The sequence below is a fragment of the Lepisma saccharinum genome, chromosome 17, assembly GCF_977018435.1.
Source record: "Lepisma saccharinum chromosome 17, izLepSacc3.1, whole genome shotgun sequence".
Taxonomy (NCBI): Eukaryota; Metazoa; Arthropoda; class Insecta; order Zygentoma; family Lepismatidae; genus Lepisma; species Lepisma saccharinum.
The window spans coordinates 20,651,074-20,669,033 of NC_139245.1; the positions used below are offsets into that span (position 1 = coordinate 20,651,074).

Below are 17,960 nucleotides of genomic sequence, written 5' to 3' on the forward strand. Positions count from 1 at the left end.
TCAATGCCCTTCGGAAACCCTGTAATATGGACAAAACAGAAAGATCATACTACGGATTGTTACTTGTGTTTAACAAACATAGTGGGATATAGTTCAAAATCAAAACATTCTATATTTTATCCTGATGTTCCTTCAGCCAAAAAACCTATGAGTCATGATTTTATACCAATTCCTAAGCCTCCTAAAGAATGGACAGTGGATGAAACAGAAGCAAGCAGTGCTTCTCCAGATGATGAACCTGGATCCTCATATTCAAACACCGATCCAAATTTTCCTGATCCAAATATACCTCACTTTATTTCCCAATCCGAACTAAATGATCTAGTCAGAGACCTCAATCTTTCTAAAGTTCAAGCGGAATTATTAGATTCTCGTCTCCGAGGGTGGAATTTATTACAAGATGGTGTTAAGGTGTCATATCGGAAACGCCAACAATCACTGACACATTTTTTTTCTGTTAGTAATGAGTTAACTTACTGCAATGATGTAGAAGGCCTTCCGCAAGAACTTGGAAGGAGTCAAAACCCAAACGAGTGGAGACTATTTCTAGATTCATCTAAGAATAGTTTAAAAGTAGTATTGTTGCATAATGGTAATATATACCCATCAGTACCCTTTGCCTATTCTTCCACCATGAAGGAAACATATGAAAATATGGATACAATATTAAAAGTGATAAATTATGAAAAATATGGTTGGCAGATATGCGGAGACCTCAAAGTGATTGGTATACTGTTAGGCATGCAATCTGGGTTTACAAAATTTTGTTGCTTTCTTTGCGAATGGGACAGCCGGGCAAGAGATAAACATTACAACATTGTGGATTGGCCCATACGAAAAAACGTAATTCCTGGAGAGAAGAGTGTTAGGCATCACCCTCTACTTGAGAAAGACAAGATTTTGTTACCACCGTTGCATATAAAGTTAGGGCTGATGAAAAATTTTGTCAAGGCTTTGGATAAACACGGTGAGCGTTTTGGGTACTTGAGAAAAACATTTCCTAAACTCAGTGATATTAAGTTAAAAGAAGACATATTTATTGGGCCGCAAATCCGTGAGATCATTCATGATAACAACTTTGTGGAATTGCTAACAGAAAAAAAGAAATGCGCATGGTTAGCTTTCAGACAAGTATGCTGTAATTTTCTTGGGAATGTGAAATGTGACAACTACAAGGAACTTGTTAAGAACTTGTTGAAGTGTTATCAGCGCATGGGGTGCAATATGTCCTTGAAAATTCACTTTTTACATTCGTATTTGGATTTTTTCCCCCCTAACTTGGGCGCGGTTAGTGACGAATGGGGCGAGAGATTTCACCAGGATATTTGTGTCATGGAGAAACGATATGCAGGAAAATCGGTACAGAATATGTTAGCAGACTACTGTTGGAACCTCAAGGAAGAGGTTTCTGGTGGCAGTTACAAACGGCAGAGTTCAAGAAAGAAATTTTGAAAATGTGAGTAAAAATGTGTTTTTCTCCTTTATTTGCATGAAATTTCTTAATTGAACAGTCAAAATCGGTCCTATATATATTTTTTTATTTTTTTATATTTCATAGTTATTCACTTCAATATTTAAATCTTATTTCATGAGCAAACAAACAAAAATAATTTCAAATTTCGATGTATTATTACAAAGGGAATTAAATTTTTATTAAAAGCAAAATATGAAAATCCAGGGAAAACGATAGGTGATACAGCATTTCTACTTTCAGATTTGGATTCAGCGGGGTCGAATTATAAATAATCATCTTTTTTTCGTTCAAAGGAGCAAAAAAAAGTTTAAATTTGTTCATCAGTGTAATAGAACAATTTTAAATACTATTTACTATTTATTTATATTTAATATAATATAATAAAATACTAATTTAAAAAATGCTATTTTAATTCATAAACATTTATTACATTGTTTATTTATATTATAGTGTCCATATTCTCTAGTATGGACATTGCAATTTAATATTTGCGATTTATTATCATTGCCATCAAGAGCTACTTTATTTTTTTCTGTAGTATAGACACCATCCAATTTGCTAGTAAGATGATATGAAGACATGTTTATTGTTTTCTTTTCAAATAAACATTCTTTATAATCTTGCATTATAAGTTCTCTAGTACATGGTCGAATTACACCCTTAGCTTTTTTAATTTATTCTTTGCCTTTCATATTTAGGCAATACATTTTTCTTTAGTTCAAAACCACATGCTTTATGTTTAGCTGTATGTGTTGTACTTGATACATTCTAATTTGGAAAACATGTTGCTATTGGTTCTTGTATTGTTTCGAAATCTGCGTAAATTACATATGAATGTTTTACCAATGATTTATAATTACTAAATTTTATACTTTGGCAGGAAAAAATATAAGTGCCAGGAGGGTAGAGAGAACAATATTTAATATGCTCCTCTAATTTCTCTTCACGTGTTTTCCCATATATTCCATGAAATTTTGTAAAGCATCGATCACATGTTGCTATTTTACCATGATCTGATGTTTTTTTGACTATGTATCAATCTTCCAAAATCCTGTATGAGACAATAGTGTTTTTTTTCTCTCTGTAACATATAATAAATGTATAACATGTGTACCATTTGCTGCTGGATAGTGACGCAGTACACAAAGTTTATCTTCTTCATCAATGCCATAAACTTGCACAGCTATTGGTTGATTGTAGTGTTCTTCATATTGTTTTTCAAATTGTTCGAAAAAAATGTCAAATCAATCTCTCATATATAATTTTATTTCAAGAGGTCAGGCATGGTGTGTCTGTGTGGAAGGAGGGGCGGCTTGGGAAGGCTATATCCCCGGACCTCGATATGTTACGATGGTCCAGAAAATGATGGAAAATGAAATTTTTGAAATGCGGCAAGATTACAAAAATATAGCTTTCCATGTGACAGCTGAAATCGTATATGGCAAGGAGCTCACGATTTTGTTAGTACGTGCGGGCCTCCACTTGCAACGTACCTGAGGTAACAATATATTAAACAGCGGAAGAAAATACTAAAATCAAAACAAACATGTGATATATAAAACAAATAAAAATGTGTTGTAGCTATTGACGGCGCCAAACAAAAGACAGAGGCGAAACGCGAAGAGTGTGGTTATATTTTACGGGGAGCAGTCACATTTATTATACCCTTACATAGAATATACAAAAGTTATGCTTTTAGATCTCACACACAGTCGTCGTCTTCACAAAAATTGACACTGAGAAATCTCGCATTTCTTACATTAATGTTGTCTTTTCCTGTACATACACAATTATCGGCTGGAAATTATGATATTTTATATCTCTTTCTTTAGTTTTATGTTTATAGTTTTCACAGCTTGCCATTACAATTATACATGATTTCAGTTGACGAAAAAAAAAATCCGTTGAAAACGTACAACAAAAACAAATCCAAACTCGCTTAAATCAACAATCTTCTTATTCTGTGCCGAGCTTCTCCGCGATGACGTCGAAATACTGACAACTCTGATATTCTATTAACAGAACATAAGCTCAAAATATATTTTTGAAAATGTAACCTCTAAGCCTGAGCACACCAAATTCTTACATAACTTCATAAGTGTTTAGAGCGTATGATTTTTATATATCACATTTAAAAAGAAAATGTCAGAATCTACTACGAATACTAGCCACACAAACAAACAAATACACACACATAGTAACTTACCTCCTCCGTGGCAATTTTGGCACAAACACAAATGTAAAATAGGCGACCAACAGCAAGGAGAAGCCATGTAACATTTATCGTCACCAGATGAGGCTGTAAGTAAGCTGGTTTCAAAACTGCTGAAATGCTATTATAGCATGCCACAACAACTGCTAGGAACAGCTCAATGAGATTCGAAAGCAACGGAAAACCGTAAACATATTCAATTTCCTCCATGATTCTACACAATCTGTAATGAACATGGGCCATTCTACTAATCAGGACAGAATTAAATTCATCTCTAGCTTTCCCCTGAATCCAGTTTTGAACGACGCTATTTTCCATGATTCTGTCCTTGGATTTTGAGTTATAGTCCATATTCTCTAGTTTTTGGTTCAGTATGTGAAACCTTTTTCCTAGTGTGAGACACAACATCCAGAACTGCAAATCTATCACGATACCAGTGAAGTATAAAATGTAGAATCCAACGACAGCATGCGTTAAAACACTATCCTTATACCATCCAAAAAACCAATAGTCAAAAACGAATGTTAAAATGCAGTATGTCCCAACGAGAACAAGCTGAATTATGCAAGAAATATTGGCTTGTTTGTGTATTTTCGTATTCACATTTAAAACTTTGTCTAGGTTGTGAATGTTCAGAAATATAGGGATATGTTTGTGTCCATTCTTAATGAGTGCCAGATACGATAAAAGTGTGGGCAGAATGATAGACAACATATCAAGAATATCAACCATTTTTTGCACTGGTGTCATGGGTGAGCACTCTACACACCACGCATGTGTTATCTTCCTTTTCAGAAGTAAAGTATTGCAAACAATGAGTATTATAAATACTGTGAATCTGTGACAATTAAAGAACCAGTTTCTTTTAACTTGCTTGTGCAATGGACGTTGACATATGCCGAGAGCATTGCTTACGAAAAAGAGTGGAGTGACAGCAGTGTATATATTAGTCTGGCGAGACAAAATTTTCAAATGCTTCATGATGAGTTAAAAATATCCAATACAACCCAAGTTTAGAATTGAATTCCTCATTTGCTCCCAAATTAGGGTTATTTTTTACTTAAAAAGGAAATGAGAACTAATGCTATCACAGTCACCAACACTGTTTCAAAACTATCGACCAGCACTACTTGGATAGATTCAAAAAGCGATCGAGTCACTAATGAAATTTTCTGACGCACAATTCTCTCAGTCAGTCAGCTAGTTTCTGTCCGTTACTTTCCAGGCAACTGTATGAATACGAGATATTGTTCTCACAATAACCCAAGATCCAGCGTTGGGTTAAAAGAAAGTCTTCAAGCTAAAATTAAAAAATAAAATGATAAAGAATCGATTATTGGTTTTCAAAAAAAATATATTCCAATATTTGTTCCAGAAACTAATTTGTGTTGCTAGTCGCGACAGATTCGTATCAGAGTACACACACTATACATTGTTTAGACTTCTTATTTGGCTTATTCTTTTTCTCCGTCTATAGATAATTCATCTGGTCTTCAATTTTACGCTTGGTTTCATTCAGATGTCCTCCTTTTCGCTGTTCCATGTCATTGTCTTACTTTTTGATAGACGGGGGTTGTTTTTTTTAGTTTTTTTTTTTTAGATATTTGTTCTATTTTATTTTTTATTTGTTCAATTTGTATTCTCCACTTTTCTTCCTCAGTAATTTTATCGACAGGACGAAGAAAACTTGTAGCAGTTGATGAGTCTCGTGCTAATTCTATTTTGCTGCAATTGCGTCCATACTTTTCTTCTATTCAGTCTTCCCAACGCTTCAACTTTAGTTTTTCCGTTTAGCTCGAACTGATCCGCCGATTTCCCCGGGAAACTGTCGTTGTTCATTTCAAGTTACGAAAAAGCAGAAAAATTATTTTGTGTATAATTAACCGAAATAAAGTTCAAGCGGTTACTCTTCGAACAGAATAACCAAAGGAGAAATGTGTTAGGTTGAAAATATTTAATATAATATTGAATACTGGGACTGGGTTATGTTTTCATATTCTACCATTTAATGCAAAGAATAAGAGGTTCCACAGTTTTCAAAATCCAAGAAATGAAAATTCAACGTAGGCTTTACGACTACAAAATTTCCAAGAACATTTAAAAGTTTTTCTTGAACGAGGTGTTAAAAGTTAATAACAAAATATAAGAAGTATGTATTTCAGTAAACTTACTGTAAGCAATTTAAAAATGTGATGTGCAGATCTCTCTCTCCTTCTGGCTCTACAGCCCTTGATGGACCTTGGCCTCCTCCACAATCAGCCTGCATTCCAATCTGTCACCAATTCTTCTTCTTCATTCTTTAATTTTCATCGTCCGCAAGTTTGCAGCGACGTCGTCTATCCATCGAAGTCGTGGTCTGCCCTTTTTTCTTGCATGTTGAATCTTTTCTCTCAACATTCTTCTTGGCATCCGGTCTTCCATCATTCTTTCCACATGGCCCAACCACTTTATGCTCCGTGCTTTGACAAATATCACTATATCCTGGCCTTTTATTAAATAATCTAGCTCTCTTTTTCTCCAGTCGTCATCTTCCCTTACAGGTCCATATATCTTTCTTAATATACTTCTCTCAAATAGTCTGAATGTATTTTCATCTGATGTGCAGATAGGCTCCCACATATTGTCGATATCGGCCATTTTGGAGGTGATGTGATCAGCACCACGCTTCGGTTGCCTCCAGATACCCATTTATTTGAGGCTGGTTGAACCCAAAAGCCGCATTTATCCAGGGACAATACGTACAAATTCTTGACCTTCCCATTAGTGCATAAAGTTTGCAGATGTTTTTTTTTTGTAACTTTTGATTTATTATTTACTTTTTAGCCACCATTTAGTATTTTTTAATGTTTGTAGATCATTGTATGTTGTACCCTGAGAGGGGGTGGGCATCCGAAAAATCGGATCACATGCCTGGAGAACACTGCACTTCAAAATATTTTGCCATGTTATGTTAGGTTAGATATAGAGTAATGTAATGAAAAATATTTTCAGAAAAGTCGCTATTCTTAAGTTTCTAACTGACAAGCCAAAAGAAGTTTAATATTTCTAATGATTGAACATTATAATATGATGTCAACTCATGCGGCGGCATTGGGAGAGATGGGAGACAACCGAGAAATTGGATTACATACCTGGGAAATATTGGACTGTCAAGTATGATCACCTGTTCTATATATAATAATAATATTTTCAAAAACCTTAAATTTGTATTTGAAAAGTGAAAGTAAATTAAATATATTTTAATATTTTATTATCATATGTTTGCACAAAGATAGTGAAACACCCAAAAAAATCAAATCACATGACTGAAGAACACTGAACTGCAAACATTAGTTATAATATGTCACATGTAGAATATTTTGAAGAAATCCAAATCCTTAAGTTTGTACTTGATCAAAGATACATATTATAGTTATTTACACAGTTTGAATATTCTGAAAAGTACTTTCTGAGACAATCCTAAAAAAGGTAAAGTGTTCCCCTGTGCATAGCACCACGCCATAAAGGCGTATAGGGGTGTGGCGGTAACGCCCCACACTTTCTTGATCCGGTCGTGATTGGGGGTGATGTGATCAGCATCACGCCCCTGACCGCCTTTACCCCCCAGGGTTTCCCCCAGGTACCCATGTTATTCGACGCTGGGTGGGCGCCGGGGCCGCTTCCACCGTTAGAAAAGTTCCCGGATTTGAACCGGCCGGGGATCGAACCCGGGACCTTTAGCATGGTAGTCAGACGCGTTACCGACTGAGCCACCGCGGCCAGTCCTTACCTCCCTAATATGCATGATAGTCTTTGAAGCATTTGGGATGTAACCCTACATCACACTTTTGACACATGTATTTAGCTTTTCCTGCCCAATAACGACACTTCTTTTCTGTCGACACGGGAATGATCCAATGACTGCGTTCATCGAAACGAATATCTGTATTGAGATCACCAGGCTGTCTTCCTCTTCGTGATTCTGTTCCGTAGCTTTTCAGTAGGCTAGCACACACATCCCTCCGAAACTTCAGAAGACTTTGAGATTTTTCATTAGATGGCATCACTTTCCGCATAAGCAACCATGCATTCACAATTGAAACGTCAAGCATATAAGCAAAAATGGGCCAGTACCATTTCTTTTGACGTATTCTTGTTCTGTATTTTGCAACCATTTGATCAGTGAGATCAACTACACCCATTTCTTTATTGTACGACCTAAGAACTGTTGGCTGCGGTACTGTTAATTTGCTTTTCTTCTCTTTGGACCATCTTGAGCAGGTACCCATTTCGTTCTTTTCATAGTTCGTTGCAACAGTAACAACATTGTTATCTTTCCACCGAACAACAAGAACATCATCACAGGTACGAGAATCAACACTTCCACGTGGCAGCTTACTCATGTCTTTTCTACTCATTACAGGGCACTTTTCTACACGCCCTTCCTGAACATTCCCTGTAGCACAATAACCTCCGTCTGCCAGATATCATAGCAATTTTACAGATGTAAAGTAACTATCAAAATAAATTTTAAATCCCTGTTTAGATGGTATTTCAGCAAGCCTGATCAAAGAAACAACCGTATCTCCCCCTACACCAAACTGTTTTTCTTGATTTTCTTCCTTGCCAGTGTATATTTTGAAGGCCACCATATAGCCAGAAGCAGTACGCAATGCCCAATTCTTGAAACCAAATCTAATCGGTTTACCTTTTATGTATTGTTTGGCGTAATGTTTCCCATAATAAGGAATCGTGCTTTCATCAATTGATAAATGCTCTTCTAGACCTCCATGGATGAGCATGAAATGAAGTGTAGAGTCAAACCTAGGTCTGTGTGCATGTGATCCGATTTTTCGGATCGCGCCGCATGAGCACTTACAACATAATAACAATACAAAGCTCTTATTTCACAATTATCAGAGAATAATTCACAATGTCTTAAGAACACATGTACATGAAAATCAAAGTAAAATCCCTGTGTAAGATATTTAATTTCAACAATGTACTTACCCTCTGCGATAATGAGTGCTAGTACAAGCCGAAATACTTCTTCATTTTGCGTCTAGGAAACAGTGTTGACAAGTTATGGCAACATATGAATCTGGTTTTCATTGCTGAATGTTCAAAGTGCATATTGAAGGAAACCAGTTTCAAAATTATTTGTTTCTTAATTATTTACTCAGGTAAATAATTACATCCGATTTTTCGGATCACATGCTGTAATGGGTTAAAACCCAACCCCTGAATCGAACTCGGATCTCCTGTGTAGTAGTCACACGCCCTAGTGACTAAACCACTTCAAAAATAATAATTATAATAATACAAACAATAATAACTTATAAATTAATAAAAGTAAACCCATTTATTCCTAATAATATAATTTATTATTGTTGTTGTTATTTTAATAATATTATATTCAAGTTTCATCAACAGCTCGACTCCCTGTACAAACATTTCTGGCAACATCCATGGAAGGGAGGCTTCATATTTCTACGTCTCTCCATGATGAGAATAGTAAAACAGCTGAGAGAACAAATAAAGTTTCCCTATTTACTTGATCGAACCTATAGAACACGAAGTTGATCGTTGCTCCACGGAAGAAAATAAATTTCATTCAGAATTTTTGCCAAATATTTGTAACTAAGTACGTACATCAAAAGCGACAATAGAAAATGCAGTCGGTAATAAGGTTTAAGCGAATCGAAGTATTGGTGACGTGTGCCAAAGAGTGACGTCATTTTGGAGAGCAATGAATGCGTTTCTGTGTAATGTGACTACACCTCACTAAATACATCTTTGTCCCGTAATCAAAGGAGTTCAATCGCAGAACACATACAAAATATTTAATTAATCACTGCCATTGGAAATTGCAATATTTGGAAGGAAGATGAACAATTCGACAGATTCCCAAAAAACTGGTGTTCCATTGCTTCCCCCATTCCAGCATGATCATAAGTCGCCATGTCCTCGCGTTAGCATTTGGCAAGACCTGAACCGTGACGAAGTGAAGGAAATTATGAAATTAGAAAACAAGAATGAGATTCTGGGCTTCTTCAGTAAGTAAATTAGACCTTCGTAGAACTCAAGTTACGAAGGGATAAATCGGAGACACGTAATGGAAAGGTAGAAAAGGAAGTATATGCTCGTTTAAAACTAAAGGTTGTACTTGTTTCTGTTAAAAATTAAAGAGGTGTTCCTTGATAACTTAGGAAGATTAAAATGTTTTACTTTCATGTATACCTAGGTATAAATTCGGATTGTGGCTATAGTCATTATTTCAAGGAATTGCTATCACACCTAACCGGAATTATAAGATCTAGCACATTGGTATGGAAATTTGCAACTTATTCGAAAAAACTAAAAATAATTTTAAAAATGTACAATAGCAGAAATGATGGTAACGTTAAGTGAAATTCCTCCCAAAATTAAACAACTTTTTCGACATTACTATACAAAGATACAAAACGATTGTTTCTTCCTTGCCGTTGTGTCGTGAAGTACTCTGAACCACTGATGTTCCGAACGTTCTATTTTTGTGGGGCGGGAGGGAGGTTGAACTTGAAGCCTGATGCACAGTATAGGAAATAGTACAATTTTAATATTCGAAGAATTCTTACTCCTACAGCCTATACTTTCCTTTCACAATTGCGTGCAAATTATATGTATATACAGACCTTCAAAAAAAAAATATTTTGATAAGTTAGTCCAGGCTATAAAATTCCCACAGATACGTTTCTTTAAAATTAAACTTTTGATTGGAAATGAATTCAGAAATATGGAGCGTAAAGAAGAAAACACAAAATTTTCTCGCTCATTGACTCAGGTAACAGACATACATTATATTTATCTCCTCGATTTCGTAATAGTAAGATCATCATCCGCTAACGGGGTCTATGACTCGATACTCGGTGGCACATAGTGGTTCGTAGATCCATTCTCGATAAGTATACCTATCCATAAAGTGGACTTAAAACAAAAACAATATATTTTCTCTGCTGGCTGTTAGGTTAGACAGTGAGTTTGGTTCTATCTAATAAAACTGTTTGGAAATTACTGAAATATGTTGATTAGGTGGATCTTTTCCTCTAGAAGTATTATTGTTATCGGCGTCTTCAAATAAGTTTTTCACATAAAATATATCCTCTATTGAGGGGTTGGGGGCTATAAAATATGTTGCTCCAACTCCGAATCAGTAAAATCAGTAACAATCGGTGAAATTGTGCGAAAATTGATGTTAAAAAAAACTATATTACAAGAGCTGCAGTTTCAGTAAATACGAGTGTTTGCGATATAAAAACTGTTATATCGTCTGAAAACCAATAAGTCTTTGAGGTAAAATAACAATTTCGCAAAAATTCAAGACTGAACCGTATAACACACCCTAAATACTTGATTTGAAATTATTTTGTGGTGAAACATAATTTGAAGATATACAACAATTGCTGGATACTGGAACTTACCAAATAAGTACAAGCAATTTGTAAACCTGAAATTTGCAAGTAAATTTGAAATGAACCCTCTTGCGATATGATTTAGAGTTTTTTGGGGGGAGAGGGTAAGAGGCGGTGCAGGCACATTACACAATTTACTCGAATTTCTACTTTCGTATTCTCTCATACCACGCAATTTCATATAGTTTTTATCATATTCTTTTACAAGATACATTAAAGAATGCCAATTTTCGTGGGTGACCGTTTTCTGGAAACACTTATACTATAGATAAGTATCCTTTAAATATATAGTATAATCCATGTATTTTTAAATATGCAAAACTCTACCAACAACGAAATATAAATAAACTAGAGAATAACGGGAAAAGAAAAGCATTTGTTTGTAGTAGTAATGTGGTTTCATTACTTTCAGCCAAAAAGCACCCTGAAATGTGGAGCTACGCCATAGACAAGAGAGCAGATATAACGCTGGAGTTCCTCTATGAGGTTATACGCTTCTGTAGGTAAAGTAATCTTATTATTGTGTATCAATCATTCAGATATTTTTAACTGACTACCATCTTTAATACTTTCTTGTTCTATTTTTTTTACAACTTACTTCTATCAATGTATTCCAAATATAAGTTATTTTCTCATACAAACAACCAAAAACGAATTTTGGACATTAGAATACACATTTTAGTATTAGTGGAAGAACTTGCTAAGTGTCTAAGTTTCTTGTAAGTCCATATGATGCACAAACAGGCTAATAGCCACAGGACTAACATGGAAAGTTGGTTCTGAACCACAGAAATATACGAGCACAGAAATATTGTAGTTGTAACTCATATACTGTGTATTAATATTGGCACTCCAAAAATAGTTGTCGCACAGTTTCTACAGTTAGTTTTTGTTATTTACTTACTGCGTATTGTTACACTGAAATGTTCATATTTTAAACGCTATTATTAGTTTTTGACTTCGAGTACATGTACGTAAATGAACATTGGAAACATATTGTCAAAACACGTGCGAAGAATGGTATAAATGTCATTGCAGTTTTTGTTATGAAATGAACCGATCATGGACATCGTAACTCAAATGGTGTATACTCAATTAGATAAAAAAAAACTCATAATTTATGTTAAGCCTGAAAGTGAGATGCCCCTCTTTGTAAACTATGTTGAAATAAATGCATGACAAACATTTTCAACTCAATATCTGTCTTGAAGTGCTTCTTTAAAAATGCATGTTCTTGACAACAAATTTTGTCTCCGCTATCAATTAGGAAACAGTTAACACTATTAAATCAATAACACGGATCATGAATCTTCACAATTGTGAGTATTAGTCAATCACCTCAACTTTCCAAGTTATTACTATTACACAAAACTACAAACAAAATGAAAAATTAACCTACTATTTCGACAAATTCGTCTTGATTGCAAACATCACTTTTTGAATTCATACTCCACAATACTAAAAATAGGTATTTTCGTAGTTTCATAACTTCACAATGGGTTTCATCAGATGAAATATCGATCTTTAATTTATGTAACCGTATATTACGTGTATCAAATAATAAATATTAATAGTAGAATTGACCCCAGAACATACAGTCGTTTACAACACATGTCAATCATGTGAACACGTGTGTACATTTGCGGACCACTCACAGAGAAAAACTACAAAGTTCTGGGATTAATTCTTCAAGTAGTATTTGGCCTAATATTTTCAAGAAAATACAGCCAGTGTTAGGAAAAGTAATGTATGATATTTATTTTTATGTTTCAATTTTCACAAGCGGATGCGTATCTAAGTGCAATAATGCACATTAATTTACTTTTACGTCGGTATGCATTTTCCATTCCTAATTCCGACTTTATTTTGAAAAATGGTTATTTCAGAACGAAGAAATATATGGAAAGTAAAGTGTCAGTCGTGTATTCCTTGTTCCTCCGGACTCATGAGTATGTAATGGCATCTTGTTGGAGGACAACAGACGATACCTTCATGTACTTCAAGGAAATGCTGCTACGACATTGTGTGGAGGTCAGTATGTGAAATAATAATGTTTGTATTTTGTGTAGTTGATTCTTTGACTTTGTTTTCTACCTTCATTAACACGCAATCAGGGATGTATCCAGAATTTACCATCTGAGGGGGCCGTAAGGATAAATGACCATAACTTGGGGCCTTGTGAAGAATTTTAGGGGACTGTTCAGGAAATTTGTTGTGGTGTTGAGGGTGTGGATTAATCACTGCATGCAGTGAGGATGTGTATAGATGTCCCAGGACTTTTCTGTTCAGGGAGGGAAAAGCAAGGTATTAAGAGTTTTTGAAAATAATATTATTAGAAAAAATATGTGGACCTAAAAGGAATGAGAGACGGGTGATTGGAGAAGGTTACATAATTTAGAAATACATAATATGCATCCATGTCCAGATATTATTAGAATGATTAAATCAAGAAGACTTAGGTGCGCCGGCCATGTGGCACGAATGGGAGAAGAAAGAGGAGTTTACAGGATTCCTCTTGGGAAACCTGATGGTAAGAGAACAGTAGGAAGGCCAAGACGAAGATGGAGGTATAACGTTGAGATGGACCTGAAGGAAATCGGTAGGGATGGAAAAGAATGGATAGATCTTGCCCAGTGTAGGGACAGATGGAAGGCCTGTGTTGCTGCAGCCATAAACCTTCGGGTTTAAGAAGCTAGAGAGTGAATTAGTTAGTAGTTGACATTCATTTTTCCAGGGGGCACGTCTCCCTGCCCCGCCTGCCGAACGCCTATGATGATGCATAAAAGGAAGATGAATGAAAAGAAATGACAATGAAACACGTTTCAAGTGAGAAACACGAACCTAGAATCTTCATCAGCAATTAAAAAATAATGTTGTTTTCATTATGGTATTTTAAAAATTTCCAGGGGAGTATTCTAGAAGCGTCTTTTGAAGCACATAGCACCCCCCCCCCCCGAAAACCACAAATGCCATCAGATAGGGTAATGCACCTAGAGGAGAGTTTTCTCCATTATCTCCCTAGAAATACCACCCTGAATGTTTGTACGTATGTGCAGAAAGGGCGTTAATCCCAAAATGAATGACCGAAATAATAATAAAAAGTGAACTTTTTAATCAATTCTCCTTAAGACAATTGATTAAAAAGAAAGAAGCAAAGAAAAAAGTTATTTCTGAGTAAGTGGAACATTTGAATTGCAACTTATTTTCTTTATTGTTTTCAGCGTCCGGCTATGAGCATGGAAATTTTCACGCCACAAGAAGCAAAGGACATCCTTACATTTTTCATCGACCTGTACTTACGGCAGTTGTCACTCATTCGCTACTTGATGCTGCCAAATTTCAAAGTTCTTCTCACTTGGCAAAGACCTACTGACGGTGACATGTAATATGAAACTCCTCAAGCCACGCAGCGTACGCAATGTACGCAGAAGTAAAACACAAAATAAACGGTTTTGTTCTTCACTTAATGTTTTTGTACAAAATCAATAGAAACCTCAAATTATTCCATAACATCCTGGATATTAGACTCCGCGAAGTGCCGCGCGGCATTTTTGTCGACCCCGTAAACGATCAAAATGCAAGAAAGGTATTGCCTGCTATAGCCATTTGGATTGTTGTTGAAAATAAATTATATGTTACAAACGTATAATTTAAGGATGACATTAATATTCCATGAGCCGATGAACAGTGAAGACGCCAGAAGAAAAGGTTGGGGGTCAGAGGGGAGGAATATAGGAGTCGCATTAGTGTACCACTAAATTCCATACATTTGTCAAGGTTTTCCTACATGCTAAGAAACGATTTGCGGTGCAGAAGGGTCGACGTAGGCACCAGCCCCCTACACACCTCTGACACCGTCACTGATATCACAACAGAAGATGACGCTCGTTCGGATTTTAGATCATCTTCGATGGATCTTCTCATCGTTGTTGTCGATTTGGTGTATTAAGTCCACTTTATGCACAGTAGGGCTAATCCGGACTGGACCTACAGTTTTAAAGTGGGATCTGAACCACCATGTGCCCCCAGCGGGTATCGAACCAGGGCGACGACGCTACCACTGCGCCATCGGGGAAGCCTAGATCTTCACATCGATTTGAAGAATTAAACCAGTCACCCCAATGCACTTGAAGAAACATTTGAAGCGTTTCTGTGCAAAATTTTCCTAACGTTTGTTTCGTTTCATGACAAAATCAAAGTGCTCTAAAACATATAGTACACTCTGTCTCGAGAATTCTGCAGCGTACAAACGCAATCAAGTATCTGCTCTAGTAGTGGCTCCATAGTCCTCGACCAATAAATTCGTGAGGGGGAAATTGAGTGCTGCTACCTGCCCTTTGCAGCAGCGCACACTGCTTTGCTCCGCCAAGTCGCTTTCTCCCCCTTCCCTTCCGTTATGCGCGGCCGCTCCACAGATTCCAGATATAACGATTATTTATAAATATGACAACAGAGTGGATGAAAAACAGCATAACAGAAAACAATCATATAAAATACTCAACGGTAGAAATATTTGTTCGAATTAGTTCTTCCAGTTGGCATTCTCTAATTTCCATCATTTGTACTGTATTTGGGATAGCCACGAATGTCTAATTTCGCACATCAATACAAAATTTCGAATAGTTCAATTTTCCTTCATCCGTTTGTTCGTATTTCTGGCGTAGGGATTATCACGAAATACATCCGTACAAATACAGAATTTATTTTCTTATCAACAATGTTTTCTGATGGAAGTAAGTGTACATCCATGTTCTGAAAATGAAAAATTGAGTCAGGTGTGGGTCAATTGAGTAGTGTAAATTCTTACCTTATCCGTCAACGATCCAGCCGAATAGCAAATCATGAAAATCCGCGAAAAGTGAAAATAAATCCACAGGAAGAAACAGTTCAGCTTGGTGCAGAATTTCGCTTATGAGTCATTCCATGCGAAATCAACACAGCCTTTGACCTGACCATCTCCGATTTTCATGAAATTTGGGGAGTTGAAACTATCCATGGAACGTAGTAACTTTGGAAATTTTTAGTTTCGTGCGTCTTGTAATTGTTAAATTATTCAAGGTCAAAGTTAGCATAAATTGCCTTTTTTGAGCCCGCTTAGCTATACTAAATCTGCTGTAACTCCGCCACTATTTCACCTAGGAAGCTCAAATAAAGCTTATTGTACAGGGAATTGAACAAGCATTCCAGTGATATATAACAAGCCCACCTTTCGATAAAAATATAATTTTGTCACGTGACCTGGACTTTTGACCTTGAATATCTCAAAACATGTCATCACCAAAAATCGTGAAAAAAATATATTTGGTCCCTCATTCCATACTATAAAACATTTAAAAAAATCACTCTGGGACTGCAATGGGATCAGAAGATACAAAATAATATGTGTAACTATGTGACTGATAAAAGCCCCATTACGTGAACTATGAAGAGTCAAATGTCCCTTAACACTCCCTACAAAATGTGAAGGAGTTATCCTGGGTATAATTGGTCATGAAAGTAATAGGTTAGGCACAGGGAGATCCCTAGCCGTGTGTATCAAGCGCAGATCCGGCATATTGTTGACCGCCATATTGAATTCAACGCAAAAATTTCAAAGGAAAGGGGGTGATGTGATATATCAAATCAGGCTAGAATTTCACGAGAAATGAAGTGACGAAGGGTTTTCCAACGTATCTTACGCCAGCAAAAAGTTATAGACATATCTTTCACTTACGATATATGCACATTATAATGTTGTCAACGTTCCTGTGAGCACACTCGTTGACGTCTCTCATACTCGCATAGAACATTTGGCAATGTAGCATGTGCAACAACATCGCAAGCAGCAACTATGCTTTCTCTCAGATGGTCAATATCAGGGACTTTTAGTGCATGCACCATTCTCTTCAAATGTTTCTGAAGGTAAAAGTCCTCCTAAGATGTTAGATCTGGGGAATGTGCAGGCCTTTTAATAGATCCCCGTGTGCCCATCAATCTACCTAGAAAATTACCATGAAGAAATTGCAAAAATGTCCACATAGTGTGGTCACACTCTGTCCTGTTTCAAAACTCTCGAAAAGTGCATATCCCGTAAGCAAGGGTGAAAAAACCTGTTCACTTAACAAATCCAAGAAGCCCTCACCATTTAAGGTTCCGTTGTTGTATATGGACCAACCACTTCCGTTCGCCATACATTATACCACATAATTAGCTTACCAGCAACAACCATTCGACTGAGCAAATCACAGGTATTGCATATTATTTTTATTTTATTAACTTCACCGTGAACATAAAAATTAGCCTCGTCACTGAAGAATTTTTCATTCCAAAGGAAGTGTCACATAATTGTTTGAGATACTTTTCCCAATATTCTTCACTATTCAACTATTTGGTGAATGTAGCTGATTAAAATCAGTAGTAGTATTGATGCTATTATAAACCCGAGAAAGTATGAACCCCCCTCAAGCAGGTTTGGCTATACTTAAAACAAGCTCAACATGAGCATATGAGCTTTTTGCTCTAGTGTGGAACCCTGCCTAATCCAAGATTTTTGTAAAAATGCCCTCGGGAATTTCTCGGAAAGTATGAACCCCCTCAGATTGATGATGCTATACTTATAAAAGGCACTTCTGTGAGATTGTTGTCCATAATCCTGTCAAAAATATGCTCTTCTTGATATTTTTTTTGGCCACACTTAAAACTATGCTAAGATACACACACACACATACACACACACACACACACATATACACATACACACATACACATATACACATACACACACATATTTACTTCCGGTTTAAGTTCAATTGGGCACCAGGCTCAACTTGTATATCTAGTATTAAGATAATATAATTCTTCTAGA

The 17,960-nt window shown here is 36.1% G+C and overlaps 1 protein-coding gene across 1 annotated transcript; it reads left to right on the forward strand.

Annotated features, from left to right (window-relative positions):
* The first annotated feature begins 9,490 nt into the window (after positions 1–9,490).
* LOC146001211 (uncharacterized) lies at positions 9,491–14,517 on the forward strand. Its single transcript, XM_083138504.1, has 4 exons — positions 9,491–9,721; positions 11,529–11,619; positions 13,003–13,147; positions 14,338–14,517. The coding sequence occupies exons 1-4, from the start codon at positions 9,553–9,555 to the stop codon at positions 14,500–14,502; spliced, it is 570 nt and encodes a 189-aa protein (XP_082994630.1). The 5' UTR covers positions 9,491–9,552; the 3' UTR covers positions 14,503–14,517.
* The last annotated feature ends 3,443 nt before the right edge of the window (positions 14,518–17,960 follow it).